Source organism: Paramacrobiotus metropolitanus, unplaced genomic scaffold, assembly GCF_019649055.1.
Source record: "Paramacrobiotus metropolitanus isolate TYO unplaced genomic scaffold, Prichtersi_v1.0 Parri_scaffold0000229, whole genome shotgun sequence".
NCBI lineage: Eukaryota > Metazoa > Tardigrada > Eutardigrada > Parachela > Macrobiotidae > Paramacrobiotus > Paramacrobiotus metropolitanus.
The window spans coordinates 3,513-21,323 of NW_026570449.1; the positions used below are offsets into that span (position 1 = coordinate 3,513).

The 17,811-nt window shown below is 41.3% G+C and overlaps 1 protein-coding gene across 1 annotated transcript; it reads left to right on the forward strand.

Moving 5' to 3' along the window:
• Nucleotides 1–1,833: 1,833 nt before the first annotated feature.
• LOC129601329 (A disintegrin and metalloproteinase with thrombospondin motifs 20-like) lies at nucleotides 1,834–17,540 on the forward strand. Its single transcript, XM_055500117.1, is given in 21 exon segments — nucleotides 1,834–2,288; nucleotides 7,040–7,404; nucleotides 7,856–8,050; nucleotides 8,052–8,798; nucleotides 8,866–9,047; nucleotides 9,140–9,276; nucleotides 9,702–9,819; nucleotides 9,917–10,012; nucleotides 10,083–10,249; nucleotides 10,821–10,941; nucleotides 11,153–12,009; nucleotides 12,095–12,262; nucleotides 12,520–12,897; nucleotides 13,077–13,253; nucleotides 13,661–13,948; nucleotides 15,022–15,195; nucleotides 15,317–15,517; nucleotides 15,681–15,869; nucleotides 16,087–16,211; nucleotides 16,325–16,400; nucleotides 16,632–17,540. Coding segments are annotated over 21 exon segments (5,130 nt in total). The 5' UTR covers nucleotides 1,834–2,093; the 3' UTR covers nucleotides 16,806–17,540.
• Nucleotides 17,541–17,811: the final 271 nt, after the last annotated feature.

Here is a 17,811-nt window from a genome sequence, read left to right on the forward strand (position 1 = left end):
GGATCATGATGTGAGTAGCGCCGACGACGCCCCAATGCGAGTATTGTCTGTCAGGCGAGATAGAGCAGTATGCGTTGATGAGATGATGCATCAGGAATACTGCAACAGGAAATGGAGTCCAATCGCAGCTGATTATCATACCAATCAGACTCTGGTATGGCACTGGAAGATCTCTAACACGGTTAGCCCTTTATCTGGCCACAATTGTCAGCTGTCTGACAGGCAACCTTGGCCGTCTGTACAACGCCAACGCCGGCTGCTGCTGCATCAAATGCCTTCCCATATTGTTGCTTGTCATCCTTTAACACATTTCGCAAGAACAATTGAAAATGTCAACACAACGATTTATGCTGCCAACATTCATCATCGTTACTTTGTAGCACAAGGTAACAACGCATGCACACGTACTGGGGCACTATAGCTAAGACAATGCAAGTGCCGCTTTTAGAAAAACCGTGTGCAAAATTTATTTAAATGTCTATTAATATTAATGTGCTCCTTATTAGCCGTCAAGGAAAAAGTCGTTCGGTTGCCAACATGCCGGCAATTATTTTGACAATATTCTTTTGCGGTTCCTAGAATCTTTTGCATCCAGTGCTTTATTTAACTGAAACCTATGTTTGTGCAAAAATTTTACACCAGAAATTACATACATCGACGCATAACAGCAAAAAAAAGCATACTTTTGAAATAGCCGCATTTCATAGGCCAACCAGCTTTTGCTGGAAAACGTAGTTTTTTCTGTGCTTTGTAATGCATCTCCACAGATCTCTTGAGACTTAATTACTGTGCATAAGTGATGTGGAATCAGCGTATTTCGCATATTTGAATTGAAGTTTTGTTGGCGTTAAGTAGACCACTTCTTGCGATACAGTGTTCTTCACGGTGAATTGGTTGGCTTATGAACTATTACGAACTACTACGCATACGATGGCGACTATAGTGTAACCATTTGCGACAAAATCGGATGTGTGCACACGAAAAGTCCAAGTCACCCTTTATATCAAAATTTAGATAAGAATAAAAATATCAATCAAAATAATTCTGTTACGGTCGATAACAGTTTTGTAGTTTTATGATAAAAGCATATATTTTTACCGGTTTTTCTTGTTATGGCTTTTATACTTAAATTTTAATTGCTGGCTGCAAAATGCAAGTTTTACTACACAGTCAGAAAAATAAACTTCCGATTTTGCAAAGGCACCCATTTGAATTACCTATTAAAAGGGTTTAACACCTTGGGTTAGTACCCGATTGCACCAGTTTTCGCCAAAGAATTTTGACTTTTTAAGACATAAACCTGGTAATAAAATTGCGATAGGCTACCGAGACATAGTAAACAGAATGTCGGGCTGATTTGTTTAACAGAGCATGGATGATGGTATCTAATGGCTGGAATTATAAATGGGATTCTTTCTGTTTTTATTTGATTCTTCAATACAATTTGCACAGTATAACGCATAAAGCAGAAACGCTTTTGGCATTACTAAATAGCTAGCAGTTAAAGAAGAAAGAACACTTTCAAATGTAGTCAGGTATATAGCAGTCATTTTAAACAAACTAATTAAAAATTTTCAGATCGGCTGAACAGACGAGCAGTTTGATGTATCTAACGCGAATTTCGTGTATCTAACGTCAATTTTAAATTTAAAAAAACTGAAATTTTTTTCACATTTGCAAACGAAAACTGGGGCCTTTAATTTCGATACACAGCAATTCAATTTAAAGCATGGTAATAACTGATAAGTTAAAAGTTAAAACCAAAAGTTGATGCGAGTTGACTTTGTATCTGGACTTTCAGAATCTTCCGGGAATATTAACCGGACTATGAACTAGTTTACCCGGTCACATCCGCACGGCATTACAGCTACGATGCCGATAGCAGCCAAAAAACCGATCCACTGCCGACATCCGAAATTGATAAAACGGGCCGGGCGCGACGTAGTCTTTTGCACCCACTGAAGAATGAAACCGACTATCTTATTCAAGCATTTGGCAGAAGTTTCCATTTTGATTGGATTGAACCTAGCCAGCTGCTGTCAGGGTGGAATATTTTATCACCAGGGTTCACGGTGCAGCATGTTGGCCATCAGATGACATGGCTGGATACGGAAGCCGCGAGGCGGGATGTCACTTGGCTGGACAATTGTTTACGGGTCGGCACGGTCAACGGTGACGTAGATTCTAAAGCTGTGATAGATTTATGTTGGAACACGTTGCACAATATCCAAAAGCCGGCTCGGCTCAGCGCCACGGCCGCGGATTACCCGGTTGGGCAATTTGGTTTGGTGAGTCAGCACGTTAAAGGACAATTAATTAGCCAGAGTACGATGCAGATCTTCTATACGTCAGCCGAAGTCGGTAGTTGTCGTTTATACTAAACTGAAATAGTTAAACAGTTTTTTTTGAAACAGTTATGTCACTAAAACATTTGAATTGTCGTTTTCGGATAGTCGCAAAAAAATTTGAATGATTTTGGCATGACATTACATACTTGTATATACACGTGTACAGCGCTGTGCGCATCTTTATTTAATTAATCACATATACGATGCCGGAGCGTACCTTATTACTTTGCTCGAAAACGCCAGTTCTTATTACATTTAAAAACGACTGCAGTTTTTTGCTGTTGTGGCTGTTGATTAGAGGAAGAAGTTTTTAAATTATTTCCCTTCCAATTTGTTCATAAAACTAGCGACGCGTGAAAAGTTTGTGCATTTTGACGTAAGACACTATTATTTTAGCGTGCGACTGCTGTAGTAGCGTATTTGAGCGGGAGCTCATTAACACTGTGACGTCACAACCGCCGTCTACGACTTTCGGGCCATTTACTTTTCGTAACCCAATTCCTGACCCTCAGCATGGTGCAGGAAGCCATCGCCGCCATACAGCTCTGCGTTCATGTTAAACAATATAAAATTTTATTCTATAAATATTTCTTGCGAGTATCTTCGACAAAATCAAATTCCACTTGGGTAATTATAGATGGTGTTCCAGGCGTCCAATTATACGCATCGCCACAACCGACTTGCTAAGGTCAAATTGATAACTGTTGATACAAACGGTGGTAGACCATACCGCGACGTTCATAACAATTTTTCATTGCCGAGATAAGCGGTTTTTATCCTCGTGCCTGGTTTGTGAAATGGTAGCGTGGACGTGGAGCACATAAACTACGATACAAATTCTAGAAATATGTGTGACTACATCAACGTGCAGCATAACAAGCTGTATCTGTATGTGCATAAATGCAACCACATTTAATTTAATTAAGGAATGTCGTTAAGCAGTTAATTTTCCTTTGAAATCGCAAAATGTTTTATTCCCAAATGTGTTTTCTTTTTTTTATTATTTGATGTATGGGTTATCCCCAAAAAAATTATATAGTCTAGGAACATGGCGAACGTGCTTGTGTCTTGCTTAATATTACGAAGACTCAGACATTCCCGTATCTTTCCAACGCCAGTTGGTTTTTTGTGCATAATGCGCAGTAGATAACGACGGGTAACGTGTGTCATCGATCGGAACTTATCTGCGCTCGAATGGTCAAAACAACTATACCGCACGTATTCAAGATACCGCGCTGCACACCTCCGTTTTCTAACATACCCGTCCTTATCTCTATGAATCATAACTTATGCACCATAGTGCGCTGCACTGGCCGTATACCAGCCAACAGAGAAAGATGTCTGACTTTTCGTATTATAGTAAAGTAATAAGTGTTTTCACGTTTGCACTCGTATTCCAAATACGTACTGTTACAGTAGTTCTTATTCTTAATCAAATTTAATCAGTGAAGCTTATGCTGTTATGGGTCATTAAATCCCGTGTAATACTCATTTTCAGCATAAGAAACTTAATGTTATAATTAAATCTATACAAGTCGAAATAAAATACTGCGCATAATAATCGAGATTTGCTTGCATTGTTTGCGTCGCTGAGGAGGTCTAACTAGAGCAATAATCACGTTACACGAGACACAATATGTCATAATATGTTACACCTAATACTTAATAGCACTTGTGCAATCATTAAAAGCCACAAAGCGTTCTAAAGCACGTTTAGCACTTTAGTTTCACTGATGAATATTTCAATGTTTCCGCACGTTGATTTGATCAAATCGGATCCGTTAATAGTAGTGAACTGCTGATGATCGCGGGTATGGTAATATTGCGGTTGCAGGAATTTCGGCGTTTTTATTGCCAGACGGAAGTGTATTGTTGTACCGCGCGTTGGCAAATGTTAGCCACGTGGTAAAAGTAAACGTGCCGCAAAGGTTCAAAGCACACAAAATTGTTGGCTTAACTGAAACAATATTGATAAATCATAATTTTCTGCTCATGCTTTATTGAAGCCATATTCCTGATATGTTGCATTCGTAAGCAAGCATTGTGTTAATGGAAAACCTCACACAACACCTGTTCGACCACAAGTACTCCAAAGAAAAACAAGAAGAAAAACCTTTGCCGCACTTTGTCCACTTGAGCAAGTGTAAGAGGAAGTTACATAGCCATATATAACACTAGACATAAGTTTTATCATGTAGAGCGAGCGTTTAAAGAGTTATTTTACAAATGCCGCCCACATCAAAATACTGATACCGATCTCTCAGCGATATTTATAATACTGACCATTGCGACCATTAGGATCATAATTCTGGTGCAATGTCGTATGCCGCTTCCGTCGCCGATGCAAAACTCTTAGCATCTCTGACTTGCTAAACTTTCTTGAGAATCAGGTTAATTGTCGCTGCACCATCAATAACGCGACAACAATACTGTTCGTTGTTGGTGTCAACCTAGTAATGTAAGCTTTTACTGGCTCATGCCGCATTAAGGGCCGATTCATCAATGTTTTCCTTACTGTGTTAACTTTGCGCAATATAATATCTGCTATGGTGTACCGACGTTACATTATTACCATTGTTCGTGGTGTGGAAAGAACATGCAATTATACGAATAGTATCGATGAAACTGTTCGACTCTGTGAAAGTGGCCATACTTTATAGAAATACACATACGAAAACGAAATTAATAAATTATGTACGTAAGCCTGTTACGATCGATGTCATCTTGGAAGGCATTTTAAGTTTGTAAGCTATTGTTTTGATTGTGCAGTGAACTAAACACACCAAATTTATCGATTAGCAGTTTATCGTCTACTATGTTTTTCTGCCAGAAAATGTTCGCACGTCTTGCACACCGTATACGGCAGTCGCGCTTGGGTCGTTAAGTGCCTTGTTGAATGTGAACAGTTGCCACATGCTTCCGCTTTAATGAGAAGATTTATTGGCTTTAATAAATGCATGTTATATTCATACGTGTTTGTGATATTTTTAAAATTCTGCATTAATTTTCAGTGCATATGAAGCAGAAATCGTACAAGTGTTTGTACTCGGCAAGCGCTGGAAACGATTGCTATTTTATTTCGATACGAAACACCTGTTCGGATTTGCCACATTTTATGATCATGATCATCGCTAACGATGATACGACGATACGATTTTAACAAGTTACTGAAAATTTCGCAGAAACAGCAGGTGATCATGATATGGCTAACGTCATACCGTACCAAAAAGTTCTGAAATTGTAGATGAATTGTTTGTAAAGTGCAACAGAGCTCACTGAACAGCGGAGACAAAAATAAGATTGTTCAGTTTAATCTACAGAATAGTATTGCAGACTACAAAGTAACACTAATGTATTAGTGTTTTCCTTTCTTACTGACTCTGGTGCAGTGAAACCCTTGACCATATTATTTATGGTCCATTTGACCGCCTGGATAATCGCGATATTTTATTTTCCTTAACTGAAGGGTTCTAAGTGGCTTGCAAAAATTCTTTAGTGAAAATTTAAATTCAATATTGATGAAAAGTTTTAAGCACGGCAAAAGTATGCTGGTTCTTTGTGCCGGGTCAAATATTAAAATATGCAAGTCGTTCGTTATGTTTGTTCAGCCGATTCTGTCAAGCTGTTCATTTCCTGCAGCGACAGGTGCGTGGGCATTAAATCCATTGATAAAAGTGAATAATTACATGTATATTGAAGAATGCTGAAAACGATGAATTTGATTTAACACAGTTGAAATTATGGCGTCCTGCGTGCAAGCATGATGTGCATTAATTGGTCAAATACTGAGAATTCATTTCGCAACTTGCGGCTTGCGCAGCCCACTTGCGGACAACCTACTGTCTGCCTGGGAGTTCGATGATTGTCATCGAATGCCGCACAGATTGACAGTAACTAGCATTAGGTTTGTTCAAGAATTTTTACTGAATAAAAAAACGTTCCTTCTTGACGTCAGAGGAATTCTGATATCGTTGAATTCTTTCGGAAACATTGTACGACTCACTACGACATGATTTCGGTGATTCAGTAACCAGATAATAGAGCATGACGTACATTTGCGGTTTTGGTGGTTAAACATAGAATATTAATTTTTAAATGATCTGGGCGTAATCGATAGTTTCATGTCCACCGGTAGCAAATTATGGGGCTAATGCTGTGAAGTGTGATGTAAAAACGTTGACCGCTTTTATAATAAAAAAGATTACAAATTCAACGAAACATTACACTACTATTCTCTGTCTTTTAATATACAATAGTTTTTATCTAACTGTTTTCCACTGCTGAAAAATGAAGCATATATTCGTAGAATTATTACTTACTGTTATTTACGCACAAAATACTTCTAAATCATGCGTAATTGCACCTGGTGTGTATTCTTAGATTACAAAGCATCGTAACAACTAGACCGCGTTGTTATGTACGTTGTTATTTTAACCCTGAAACTGCAGAACGCAGGGCATAAAAATGTATTACCATTTTGACAAGAAATTAAAAAGTTTGATAGACGGCACTGTTCATATGGAATACATAATTTTATATACTAATTAACGATAAAATAAACTATAAAATACAGTATAACTATATAACTATAAAATAATACTATAAAATACAGTATATTGATAACACATGTCTTCCATCACGCAACATTTAGATCGCTGATTAGGTACCTAATAAGTAACATGAAATTTCAGATGGGAGCATTTCATTTACCGGATGCTGACTATCTTTTGCAACCAATGGCGGATATTTCTTCCAGTATACCGCGAAACGAAAATACTTTTAATTTTCCTCCGCACATTTTATATCGAACTCGGCATATGTCAGACGACATACTTAATTCATCCATGATGACGGTCCGAAATGTAGGAATGAATCGGACAACTGGCCGAATGAAACGCGAAACCGACATGAGCGAATTCACTTCCACAGCGTGGGAATATCATGTGGAATTGCTGGTTGTCGCTGATTATTCAATGCGGCAGTTTCACGGGAAGGAATTGAATGAATACATTCTAACACTGATGTCCATTGTTGCAATGATTTACCGCGATGCAAGGCAAGTGGTTTGAATAAGGCAATCTTCAAGGTTACAGAATCAATTTTGTTGCCATCAAAGCCTAATTAGAACTGTGCTTACACAAAATGCAGTTAACAGCATTTCAAGTAATAAGCAATTAGTATTAACTATTAAGTATATATTTGCCTTGTTAAGTATCAGTACTTTTACTCTTTTAGTAAGAATTTCCTGAGTATGAATATTAAATTATATTCTCCATAAATGTTCCTCATAAATGGACTTTTTATAAAAATATTGACATTTACTTGGTTTTGAAAGTGTTCGTTTTATAAATACCGCAAAAATTGACGTAAAAAGGCTCTTGTTAGGCCTGGCAGAGTTAAACAGCAAACGTTTCCCAGGGCATAACGTCAGACCTTTGGTGTTGAAGAATTATTGTTACATATCCGTATTTATTGAAAAGGCAATCAATTATATTTGCTGGTTGTAGCATTGGCAACTCCATTAGTATAATAGTTGGAAGACTAATTGTACTCGAAAACGAAAGTGATGGACCGCGCATAACCTGGAGCGCCCAAGAGACATTGGACAGCTTCTGCAAATGGCAATCGGCTTATAACATGCAAGACGACACCCATCCATTCCACCACGATGCCGCCATTCTCTTGACCCGGCAGGATCTCTGCCGTATTAAAAAACAAATGCGACACGCTGGGACTGGCTGAAATCGGCACCATGTGTGACCGTCAAAAATCCTGTGCGATCGTCGAGGATAGCGGTCTGAGTTCGGCCTTCACCATTGCACACGAGCTGGGTCACCTTTTTAACATTCCCCACGATGATGACCGGATGTGTCGGAGTTTCATGCCGGGAGTGTTCTCCACCTACACCAATGTCATGGCGCCCCGTTTAGACCATAACTCCAATCCGTGGACGTGGTCGGCGTGCAGCGCGAAAAAGCTGATGGATTTCTTGGAATCCGGTGAGGCCAGCTGTCTGCTGGACGAGCCGAGTGCGGCCAACAGTATCACCACCCGACTGGAATTAGTGCAGGGCCGAGATCCCTATCAGATGGAGCGGATGTCCGTCAATTCCTTTCTGTTTCCCGGTGAGATGTTTGATGTAACCAAACAGTGCCAGTTGGTATTTGGTGAAGGCGCCTCGGTGTGCCCTTTCATGCCGGTATGTAAGCGGCTGTGGTGCACAACCAGTCTGGGCAACCAGACGGGCTGCCGCACGCAACATCTGCCCTGGGCGGATGGCACGTCGTGTGGATGGAATATGTGGTGTAAGCGCGGAGAGTGTGTTAAAAAGGATTTTACCCGCCTGGATCCGGTGGACGGCGGATGGGGACCGTGGAGCCGATGGGGACGATGCTCGCGAACGTGTGGTGGGGGAATTAAGGAATCAGTCCGTGAATGTGATAATCCAAAGTATGGCGCTGATGCATTGGTGCGGTGATTGTAGCACGTTCCATGTATTCCATAATATATTTTGCAGACCTCAGAATGGTGGTAAATATTGTTCCGGTCAGAGAATTCGCTACAAATCATGCAACTTGAAGGACTGCGGAGCGACCGAGCTGGACTTTCGGGAAGAACAGTGTAGCGCATTTAATGGCAAAACGATGGGCTACCAAGGTGTTGAACCCAGCGTGGTATGGACTGCCAAAGTTTATGGTCGTAAGTGGAGTTGTGTTTGTACTGCATTAATATTTGATATTTGTTGTGCAAGGTCTCCGTCTGGACAGTTACTAGAATTCTCATATTTTTAGAAACAAGTCGTCAGAAATGCAAGCTGTATTGTCGAGTTGAGGGAACGAGCAAGTTTTTCTTACTGAAGGACAAGGTCATCGACGGAACAGCCTGTGGACCGGATTCTTCGGATATATGCGTTAACGGCGTCTGCAAAGTATGAGCGATAAACAAAAATTATCATACGTATGGTAGAATAATTTAATATTTATTTGAAAAATTACATAATAATGAAAAATTTATTATATAAAATTGTTAGGTGCAGTATATCGCAGCAGGGAAAATGTTGTTAGATAACAGAGATTATGTTCTTTACAACATATCTTCGCAGAAACTGTAATGTGACATGCTAATATTTACGACCATGTTGGCCCGCATGTCTTTTGTTGATGTGGTTTTTTCTGCATGTAGTTCTCACTATCATTCAAAATTTACGATCGTCTTTACCAATGTTCCACCTTATTATTTCCGATACATAAAATCACTCATCCGTGGCTATCTGTCATGCTTCCGCGTAAACTTATCATTAATGTGTTGTACAAGATCAACACACATAAAAAAGTCATGTTTTCTCAAATGCAGAAAGCAGGATGCGACGGCAAGCTCGGGTCACAAATGAAGCGTGACACGTGCGGTGTGTGCGGCGGGGATAATTCAACGTGTCGCACCGTGACGGGAACATATAACGAACGCAATTATGGTATGTTGCAACATGCTCTGAGAACACGGAGAAATGGCACGTTTTACGACAGCGTTAGGTGCATTGTGTTCAGAAATGTCTGTCGGTGTTTGTACAGGGTATAATTTCATTGTGGAAATTCCTGAAGGCGCTTCTAACATTGATATACGACAACATGCCTACGAAGGCCGGAAGGATGATCACAATTATCTCGGTCGGTAGTCGACAAGGCAACCTGTTTATGAGCCGTTAAACTGTGCCGCTTAATGGATTTACTTTCACAGCCCTTGTCAACAGCGAAGGCGCATATCTCTTCAACGGGGACTTCATCGTTTCCATGTTCCATAGAGAATATCCAGTGAAAAATGCTGTGATCGATTATACCGGTTCCGATACCGACGTCGAGAGGATAAATTGTACAAGAGCAATTGGTGAAAAGTTACTACTTTATGTAAGTGTTTCACGACTGGATTTTCAGAATTGCCATTACTGTAAAAATTCCTTTGGCATTTTATGTTCTTTCTTGCAAAAAAATACATGAATGCATGCTGCTCTTAAAATACAACACGCACAAAACACGTGCCATTTCTTAATTTTATTAGCGATGCGACTGGCCGATGAAGTTTTGAGTGGATTTTAATCCGCTTAAATCTTACACCATTTTAGGTCAGACGCCAGCGCTAAAAGCATGATAATTTATTATACATTTAATTTGAGTGCAAATGGTGCAGAAGGCCTTCCGCAGTAGAGAATTTCCGAGAATTCAGATGATTTTGTTAGGAAGATGAAGTGACAGTTAGAATTTAATGGCCCTAAATAACCCGCTTGATATGCCGCATCAGTCGGTCAAACGGACAAAGCGGGCGCTCATTACGAACTTGTTTGACTGCCGCGGACTTTTTGATTAGTGACTGCTGGTTTTATCTGCCCCCATGTTACCGCATAACTTGGACATGAAATATTGACACATTTTCTCTAAATTTCCACTTGCCTCATTCAATCGGGTGTGATATATGGTCTAGGTTTTGACAGTTGGGGAATTGCGCCCTCCGGATGTTTACTACGCGTATATGCTGTCGGTTGGAGATGAATACAGGTGGGATCCAGAAGGACCATGGAATTCATGCAGCAAAGAATGCAAAGGTAAGCACAAACACATTGTATAATAAGTTAATAACCAATATAAACAAGAATAATTCACAGACATAAACAAACAAACATAAAAATGCTAAAACAATAAATGTGATGGATGTGCCGTTCACACTGTTACGCATGTAATGCAGTGCACAATTCGACAGTTACTACGAGTGCGGGGTGATAACACTTCATAAATAATTTAGAAATTTCTGTTTAGGCTTGCAGTTTCGTAACTTACTCTGCGTAAGGAAGAACGACCGGCATCCAGTTACGAAAGGCAACTGCGTCGGCCAGCCACCCCCGTCGGAGCATTCGCGCTCCTGCAACGATCACTGCGCACTGCGCTGGGACGTTGTCCAGGATCCGGATGCACAGTGCAATGCCCTGTGTAATGAGCCCGGCCGAATCCGTCGGCAAGTGCGCTGCTTGCGGGAAATGTTCGACGACAATCAGCGCCACGGCGAAGCGCACTTGTGGTATCAGGACAACCTCTCCTCGGCCGATCAGCGCAATCAGGCGCCGCGTATCCAGGAAGTAGATGTCGAAAAGTGCAACGAACTAGCGGAACCCAAGCCAGCGGAAGAGATCGCGTGTACCGGCAGCTGCCGGCTGGTGGCCTGGAAGTACACCGCCTGGTCGGAATGCAGTCGGCCGTGCGGCGGCGGCGTACAGAGTCGCTCGTCGGTCTGCGTGGATTTAAGCACCGGGCATAGTGTTCCGCCGTACAACTGCTCGTTCCACCAAGCGCCTGAGCCCAACCAAAAAGCATGTAATCCCCAACCGTGTGCGGCCGACTGGACAGTTGGACCGTGGAGTGTTTGTTCGACAACGTGTGGACCGGGAATAATGCGACGCGCCGTTAAGTGTTTGTTGCGTATGGAAGGCACGGAAGCGGAAGATGCACTGTGCGATCCGGTGAAGAAACCCGCGCCGGCGATTCGTTGCCCGGATGTACCCTGTCCGCCACCACCTATTTCCGGTCCGCCTCCTGTACCCCGGCGGCCGGTTGTAGTTTACGCCACCACGCCCAGTTACAGTGGTAACGTGGAATGGGTGACTGGATCGTGGACACCAGTAAGCCGTAAAAATAATTAAAAATAGTAATTTTAGTCTTGAGATTGATAGTTAGATGCTAATTTACGCTGCTCTGATTATCCAGTGTTCGAAAAGTTGTGGGCATGGTGAAAGGTATCGTTCAGTTGGGTGCCGAAGTCGCGACGGAAAATATTTGACCCACATCGCCTGTGCGACCCTGCCTAAACCCCATGAAAAAGAGCAGTGTCTGGTTTCCGAATGTGGTTCGTGGCAGTATGGCGAATGGGGTCAGGTAAGCAACACGATCGCCGGGGAAATGTTTGATAAACAACTCAGCACCGTGTTTGGGTGACATAATATTACATGACATTTCGGTTAATTATCAAAATCGCGGTCACAAAATCATAATTACAGCTAATGAAATTAGAGAATTATATTGAAGAGCCTGTGAAAATTGCTGCCAATAGCTACTTGATAATGTATTTTTTATTGGTAAACATTTTAAAAGCAAAAATTAAAATTGAATAACATGCTCTGTGGTTTGTGCAGTGCACCGCTAGTTGTAACGATGGTCTCGGGGGAGCCATGCAGCGACGATATGTGGCATGCGTTGTTAACCACCGGCCGGTCAAGGATGAGGATGAGTGTGACAAAAACAGCCGTCCACCCAGCACGCAGTTGTGTCCGGATCTGGCCATGTGCGAAGTCCGCACTCTGATCCGAATGAAAGACAGCGGAGACCGGAACGCGGATGACCCGTTAGTCCAGGTCAGATATGAGCAATACTATCAATCCACGCCGGAGACAACGACAACGACAACAACAACATCGACGACCACACAAAGAACCACCATTACCAGGCGACCTTCTAATATCTCGACAACTGCAGCACGAAAAGGCATCTGGATTACAGGTGGCTGGGGAAAGGTAAGAGAATAGGGACTACAGAGTTGAAATCCGAGTGGAAAAACAATGGTCAACGATAGTACTTTAATGGCGCTTCAAAGTTCAAAGTGTAGAAATTTGTTTTTTGCCTAGAATTGTGTTGCTCTATTTATTTTACATTCCACATTTGTATGTCAGTACGTTTTATTATGTGTCTGCAGTGCTCGAAACCCTGCGGTGGCGGAATGCGGCTACGTCTGGTAGCCTGCCAAATGCCCGACAATAATTATAGATCGACATCCGATGGTCCCCTGTGTGACGAGAGCAATAGGCCGACAAATACGTCCCGCTGCAACGAGCAACCCTGTCCAGAGTGGAAATACGGCCAGTGGGGACCAGTAAGTACCGTTAAACCATGCATCTGCTGAATCTTGTCAGGCAGTTGGCAACACGGCAACACACTTCTGCAAAAGGTTAACTTTTAAGTGTAATTACAATACAGATAATGCCAAGTTGCTAACGATGCTTGCTTCCTTGAGTAAAATGTCATAGCAGCACCAATCCCGTCTAAATATTCACTTTTTTAAAATGAAGATGCACATAAAATCGGAACGAAAAAACACGCGGAAGACCTTTGCTAACTTGTTATAATGTAATGAGAGCTGAAGCAATATTCATTACAGAAAGTGACGATCAGTGATCATTTACGCCAGCTGACAGCCATCACAATTTGTTACTACTATAGTCCAGCTGCTGTCAGTCAAGAGTTATCTGGCAGCCATTCTAATGACGGTGTTATTTTTAGTGTAACAAATCCTGCGGTGGGGGATATCAGCGGCGTATGGTACAGTGTATAGACTCCCGCGGATCCACCATGGCCAGCTACCATTGTAGCCGCTCACAGCGCCCGGTCAGTGTCCAGCGCTGCCACAAGACCCCCTGCAGCAGTACACCGGTGGATTACTGGAACACCGTTGCGGCCGCATCCCAGATCCAGGCCGTGCACGAAGTGGGTCCAGTGCTGCAACCGGATCAAGTGCAGCCGACCACCACCTCGGTGCAGGGAATCTGGCAGGCCGACGCCTGGTCACCGGTACAGACACGTAGAACTACACGTAGGGTACATCCATCTGGAAGCGGCCTGGCAAAATCTAAACAGAAAAAATACTTGCAACGTTATCGGTACAGAAGTGCTCGGCTTAAGAAAATAACCGGGATGTCATCGTTTGTAGATGATGATATCGACTATGATTATTAAAATTTTCCGCGTTGATGCGATTGATCACTGTCTCTGCCATGACCTTTTACTTTGTATTCAAATTTGCACTGCCATTGTGGATTTTTTATTATTTTTGTTGAAGAATATTTTGACAGTCCACCGTTATACATCGTTTGTTAATATGTTGTAGTTGTTAGAAATCTATTGGAAAATAGAAACCCAAGTTTGTCTGCGATTTGTGCAGTATGTAGTATGCAGTATGTAGTACATTAGACTGTCGCTGTTCCAAAGATTCTAAAATCGGATGTATAAAAATAAACATAAGTTCTCTTTAAAAACCAGGCACATTGTCAAGTTCAGCTAGTATAACTATTAAGCAGCTGGCGTATGAACTGGTTTTGTTGTCTAATTGACATTGCCGCAGGGTATGCATGGCAGAGCCGCATTAATTTTCTTACCCACAATGCTTCGAAATTGCTCGTATGTAAAATGGCACTTCTGTCCGAGACGATGGCGTCAAACATATGTGTTTTATTGACCATTCCTTCTGGTGTAACGCCGCTTCCAGATGTTGATTTTTTGGCTCTTGGGTTGTATATTTTTAGGCAGTGGGTTCTAGGTACATCGTTAAAAGGCAACATACGCGTCTTCTTAAGCTTAAACTTATGCCCTAGCCCTATAGTTTTAATAGTCAGAGTTAATTGCGGTACTATGAATGCTCATTTTTACATCAACGCTTTTACTTGCTATCTGGTACCTACTACCCTAGTAGACTATAGAATTAATAGTAGGTACACCACGAGATGCTGCAGATAATGCCATCATCCGTTCGTATACTGTACGGATACCTGCTTATATATATGTATTTTGATATAATTATTCTAATACCGAGTGCTTTCCACTTTTCAGCGCTTTAAATATTGTTTTAATTTCGGTTTGAATTACAGTGTAGTGTGACTTGCGGAAAAGGAATCAGGAAACGAAAGGTAAACTGTGTTGATCCGCGCAGGACGGATATTCAGATAGATGAAACAGTCTGCAGTGCGAGAGAAAAACCCCCCTCAACCGATGAATGCAGACTGGAAGTTTGCCCCAAATGGCGAGTTTCGAAATGGTCGGAGGTGAGCACAGTTACTATTAAAACAGTATAGAACACCTTACCGTTCTCCAAAAGTTACTTTATGCCTCGTTTAGGATCACACCGCCTCTCAAATATTATGTCCACATGCATTTTTCTTGCAGTGCTCCACGGATTGTGGTAACGGTTATCGCACCAGGGACGTTCTGTGCGCTCGTGGTGGTCTCAGTCAGCATTTCCAATCTACCATGGTAAAAGTGGACGATGCCTTATGTAAAGGTCAATTAAAGCCAAAAGGAAAACGGGTGTGTGAAGAATACCAGTGTGGGAATCTGTATCGCTGGACTGTCTCTCGGTGGTCAGCGGTAAGTCCAAAAACCGGTGCGAAGTTCGTTCAAACTCGGGAATTTCACTGTGTGCTTCTATTTATTTATTATACCTGACAACGAACCTTTTCTATAAAAAAAGATTAAACATTCTGAGTTTTTTTACTGTTTATGTCATTGGTCATAATGGTTTCGTTTCCAGTGTTCGGCTAGCTGTGATAGCGGAAAACAGTTCCGCCAAGTCCAGTGTGTATATTCTGTCAACAACACAATTGTTGACTCTTCCTATTGCCGACTACGAGGCAGTCGATTGAAATCTCCGCCATCCGTCAGGGTGTGTAAAACCACCAAGGCCTGTGCTTTCCGCTGGATGGCTGGCGATTGGTCAAAAGTACGTTGTGCTTATCATCAGCTGCACATTTTTTTTGCTGTACTATACTATAGTACTATACTTCTAACGGGTAGCGACGTACCAATAAAATTTCTTTTGCCAATGAGCCGCTGCAGTAACGGATTGCACGTAGGTTCATAAATGACTCCAAGTAATTCTACTTAGATTAACTTAACAAACTAATTTTTGCCAGTCTCCCACGTGTCATTGTTTTTAGTGTTCTCGAACTTGTGGTTCCGGTGTGCGGTGGCGCCGCGTCACTTGTCACAAAGTGGACGAATTAACCGGTGCGACTATATGGTGGCCCACAGAGAGTCCCTATAGATGCGATACCAGAAACAGGTAACGTGAGTTTGATCCTTTTCAAGCTACTTTAGACAATCAGGAGTTCGCTCCCGGTGATACACGTATTTCCGACTGGTCATATTATACTAATGCTTTGCTATTTTACACAGACCAAAGGAGAGGCAGATATGTTCGTTCGGAGAATGTTCCGATCATTTTATATGGCAAGCCGATAACTGGACTGAGGTAAGTGCTTCTACTTTATCAGACTCATAATAATTTGCTTCGAAATTCTTAACAATTTTCAGATAATTATTTGCTTACTAATAATATTATGTTTTTTAACTTAAATCCGAAAATAATATGAAATTAATATTAAATATATTTACAATAATCGTATTGTGATTTGTAATTTTATGCTCTTTAAAATAAAATAAAATCTCATTCTTCAGCGTCATTGTTGTATTTGCTTGATAGTGCTCAAAGACTTGTGGAAATGGCATTTCCAAACGTAATATCTTTTGCCTGCACCAAAAATCTCAGCAACTTTTACGGCATTCCTTCTGCAAAGCTAGTCTGAGACCGGAAACTACGAAATCCTGCAATCCTGAGCCATGCAGCCGGCTGAATGAAGTACTAAATCGAATCTAAGCCGCGCATACAGCGTTGGCGTGGCCGCACTGTTCTCATCCAGACGGGCCAATTCTGCGATCTGACGTTTGTTATCTCCTCAGAGAAAGCTCTTAAGTAATCTCTAAGTTCTTCCTCTTTTCCCTCTCGCTGAGCAACTCAGCCCCAACAAGTACTCACTTGTGCATCACACACACACACCAAACAGGACCGCCAAATTGCTCATGAGGTTAAAGTTGATGGAAAGGCTTTTTGTTTTTTTCCTGGTTCTTTCCGGTTCTCTCTTTTGCTTTTTCCAGTTTACCTGTTTTGTTTTCACTTAATTAACGTTGTTGATGGATAATGCGCGTGTGTGGTGTTTTGGGTTGTCCACATCTTTTTTTTCATAAGCGAAATTGCGTGAGGTAGCCTTGCATTTATCTGAATGGACACGTGACAGGATCGGATAACTGCCAATTCATGGAACTGGAGACTATCCGAATGGCATGCGACAAAGACAAGTCACTATTTGTGTTGCATTTTACAAAGTGTGCATTTTCTTTTCAAGTGTGCATTTCTAATTATGGTCGCGCTTTTGCGTACTCGTGGCCAAAGTATTACGTGTTTCAACTGCCTTTTTGGAATATTTCGTTTTTTTATGGATAGCGGTAGATATTTGGATTTTTGTTTGTTTGTTACCGGTTAAATATTTTGTGTTAATTATATTATTAATATTTGTTATGTATTATTATAAATCAGAATGTGAAAGACAGCATCCGAAACCGTGTTGTTTTGTATTGAAATGAAATTATTACAAAAAAACTGTTCCGTTGCATTCCTTTTCTTTAGTTATTGTACTTTGCTCTGGGTACAATCTACTACCTAATAGGCAAGAAGTACACTCGTATGCTCGAGTCAAAATCTATATATTATAAGTAAGAAATAAATCATTTTTGTGACAATACACAATATACAAATACAGAGAGTTATTTACATTTAAGATAAAGGTGTTACGAACACCAGTGCATCAATATCTTTTCATGTGATA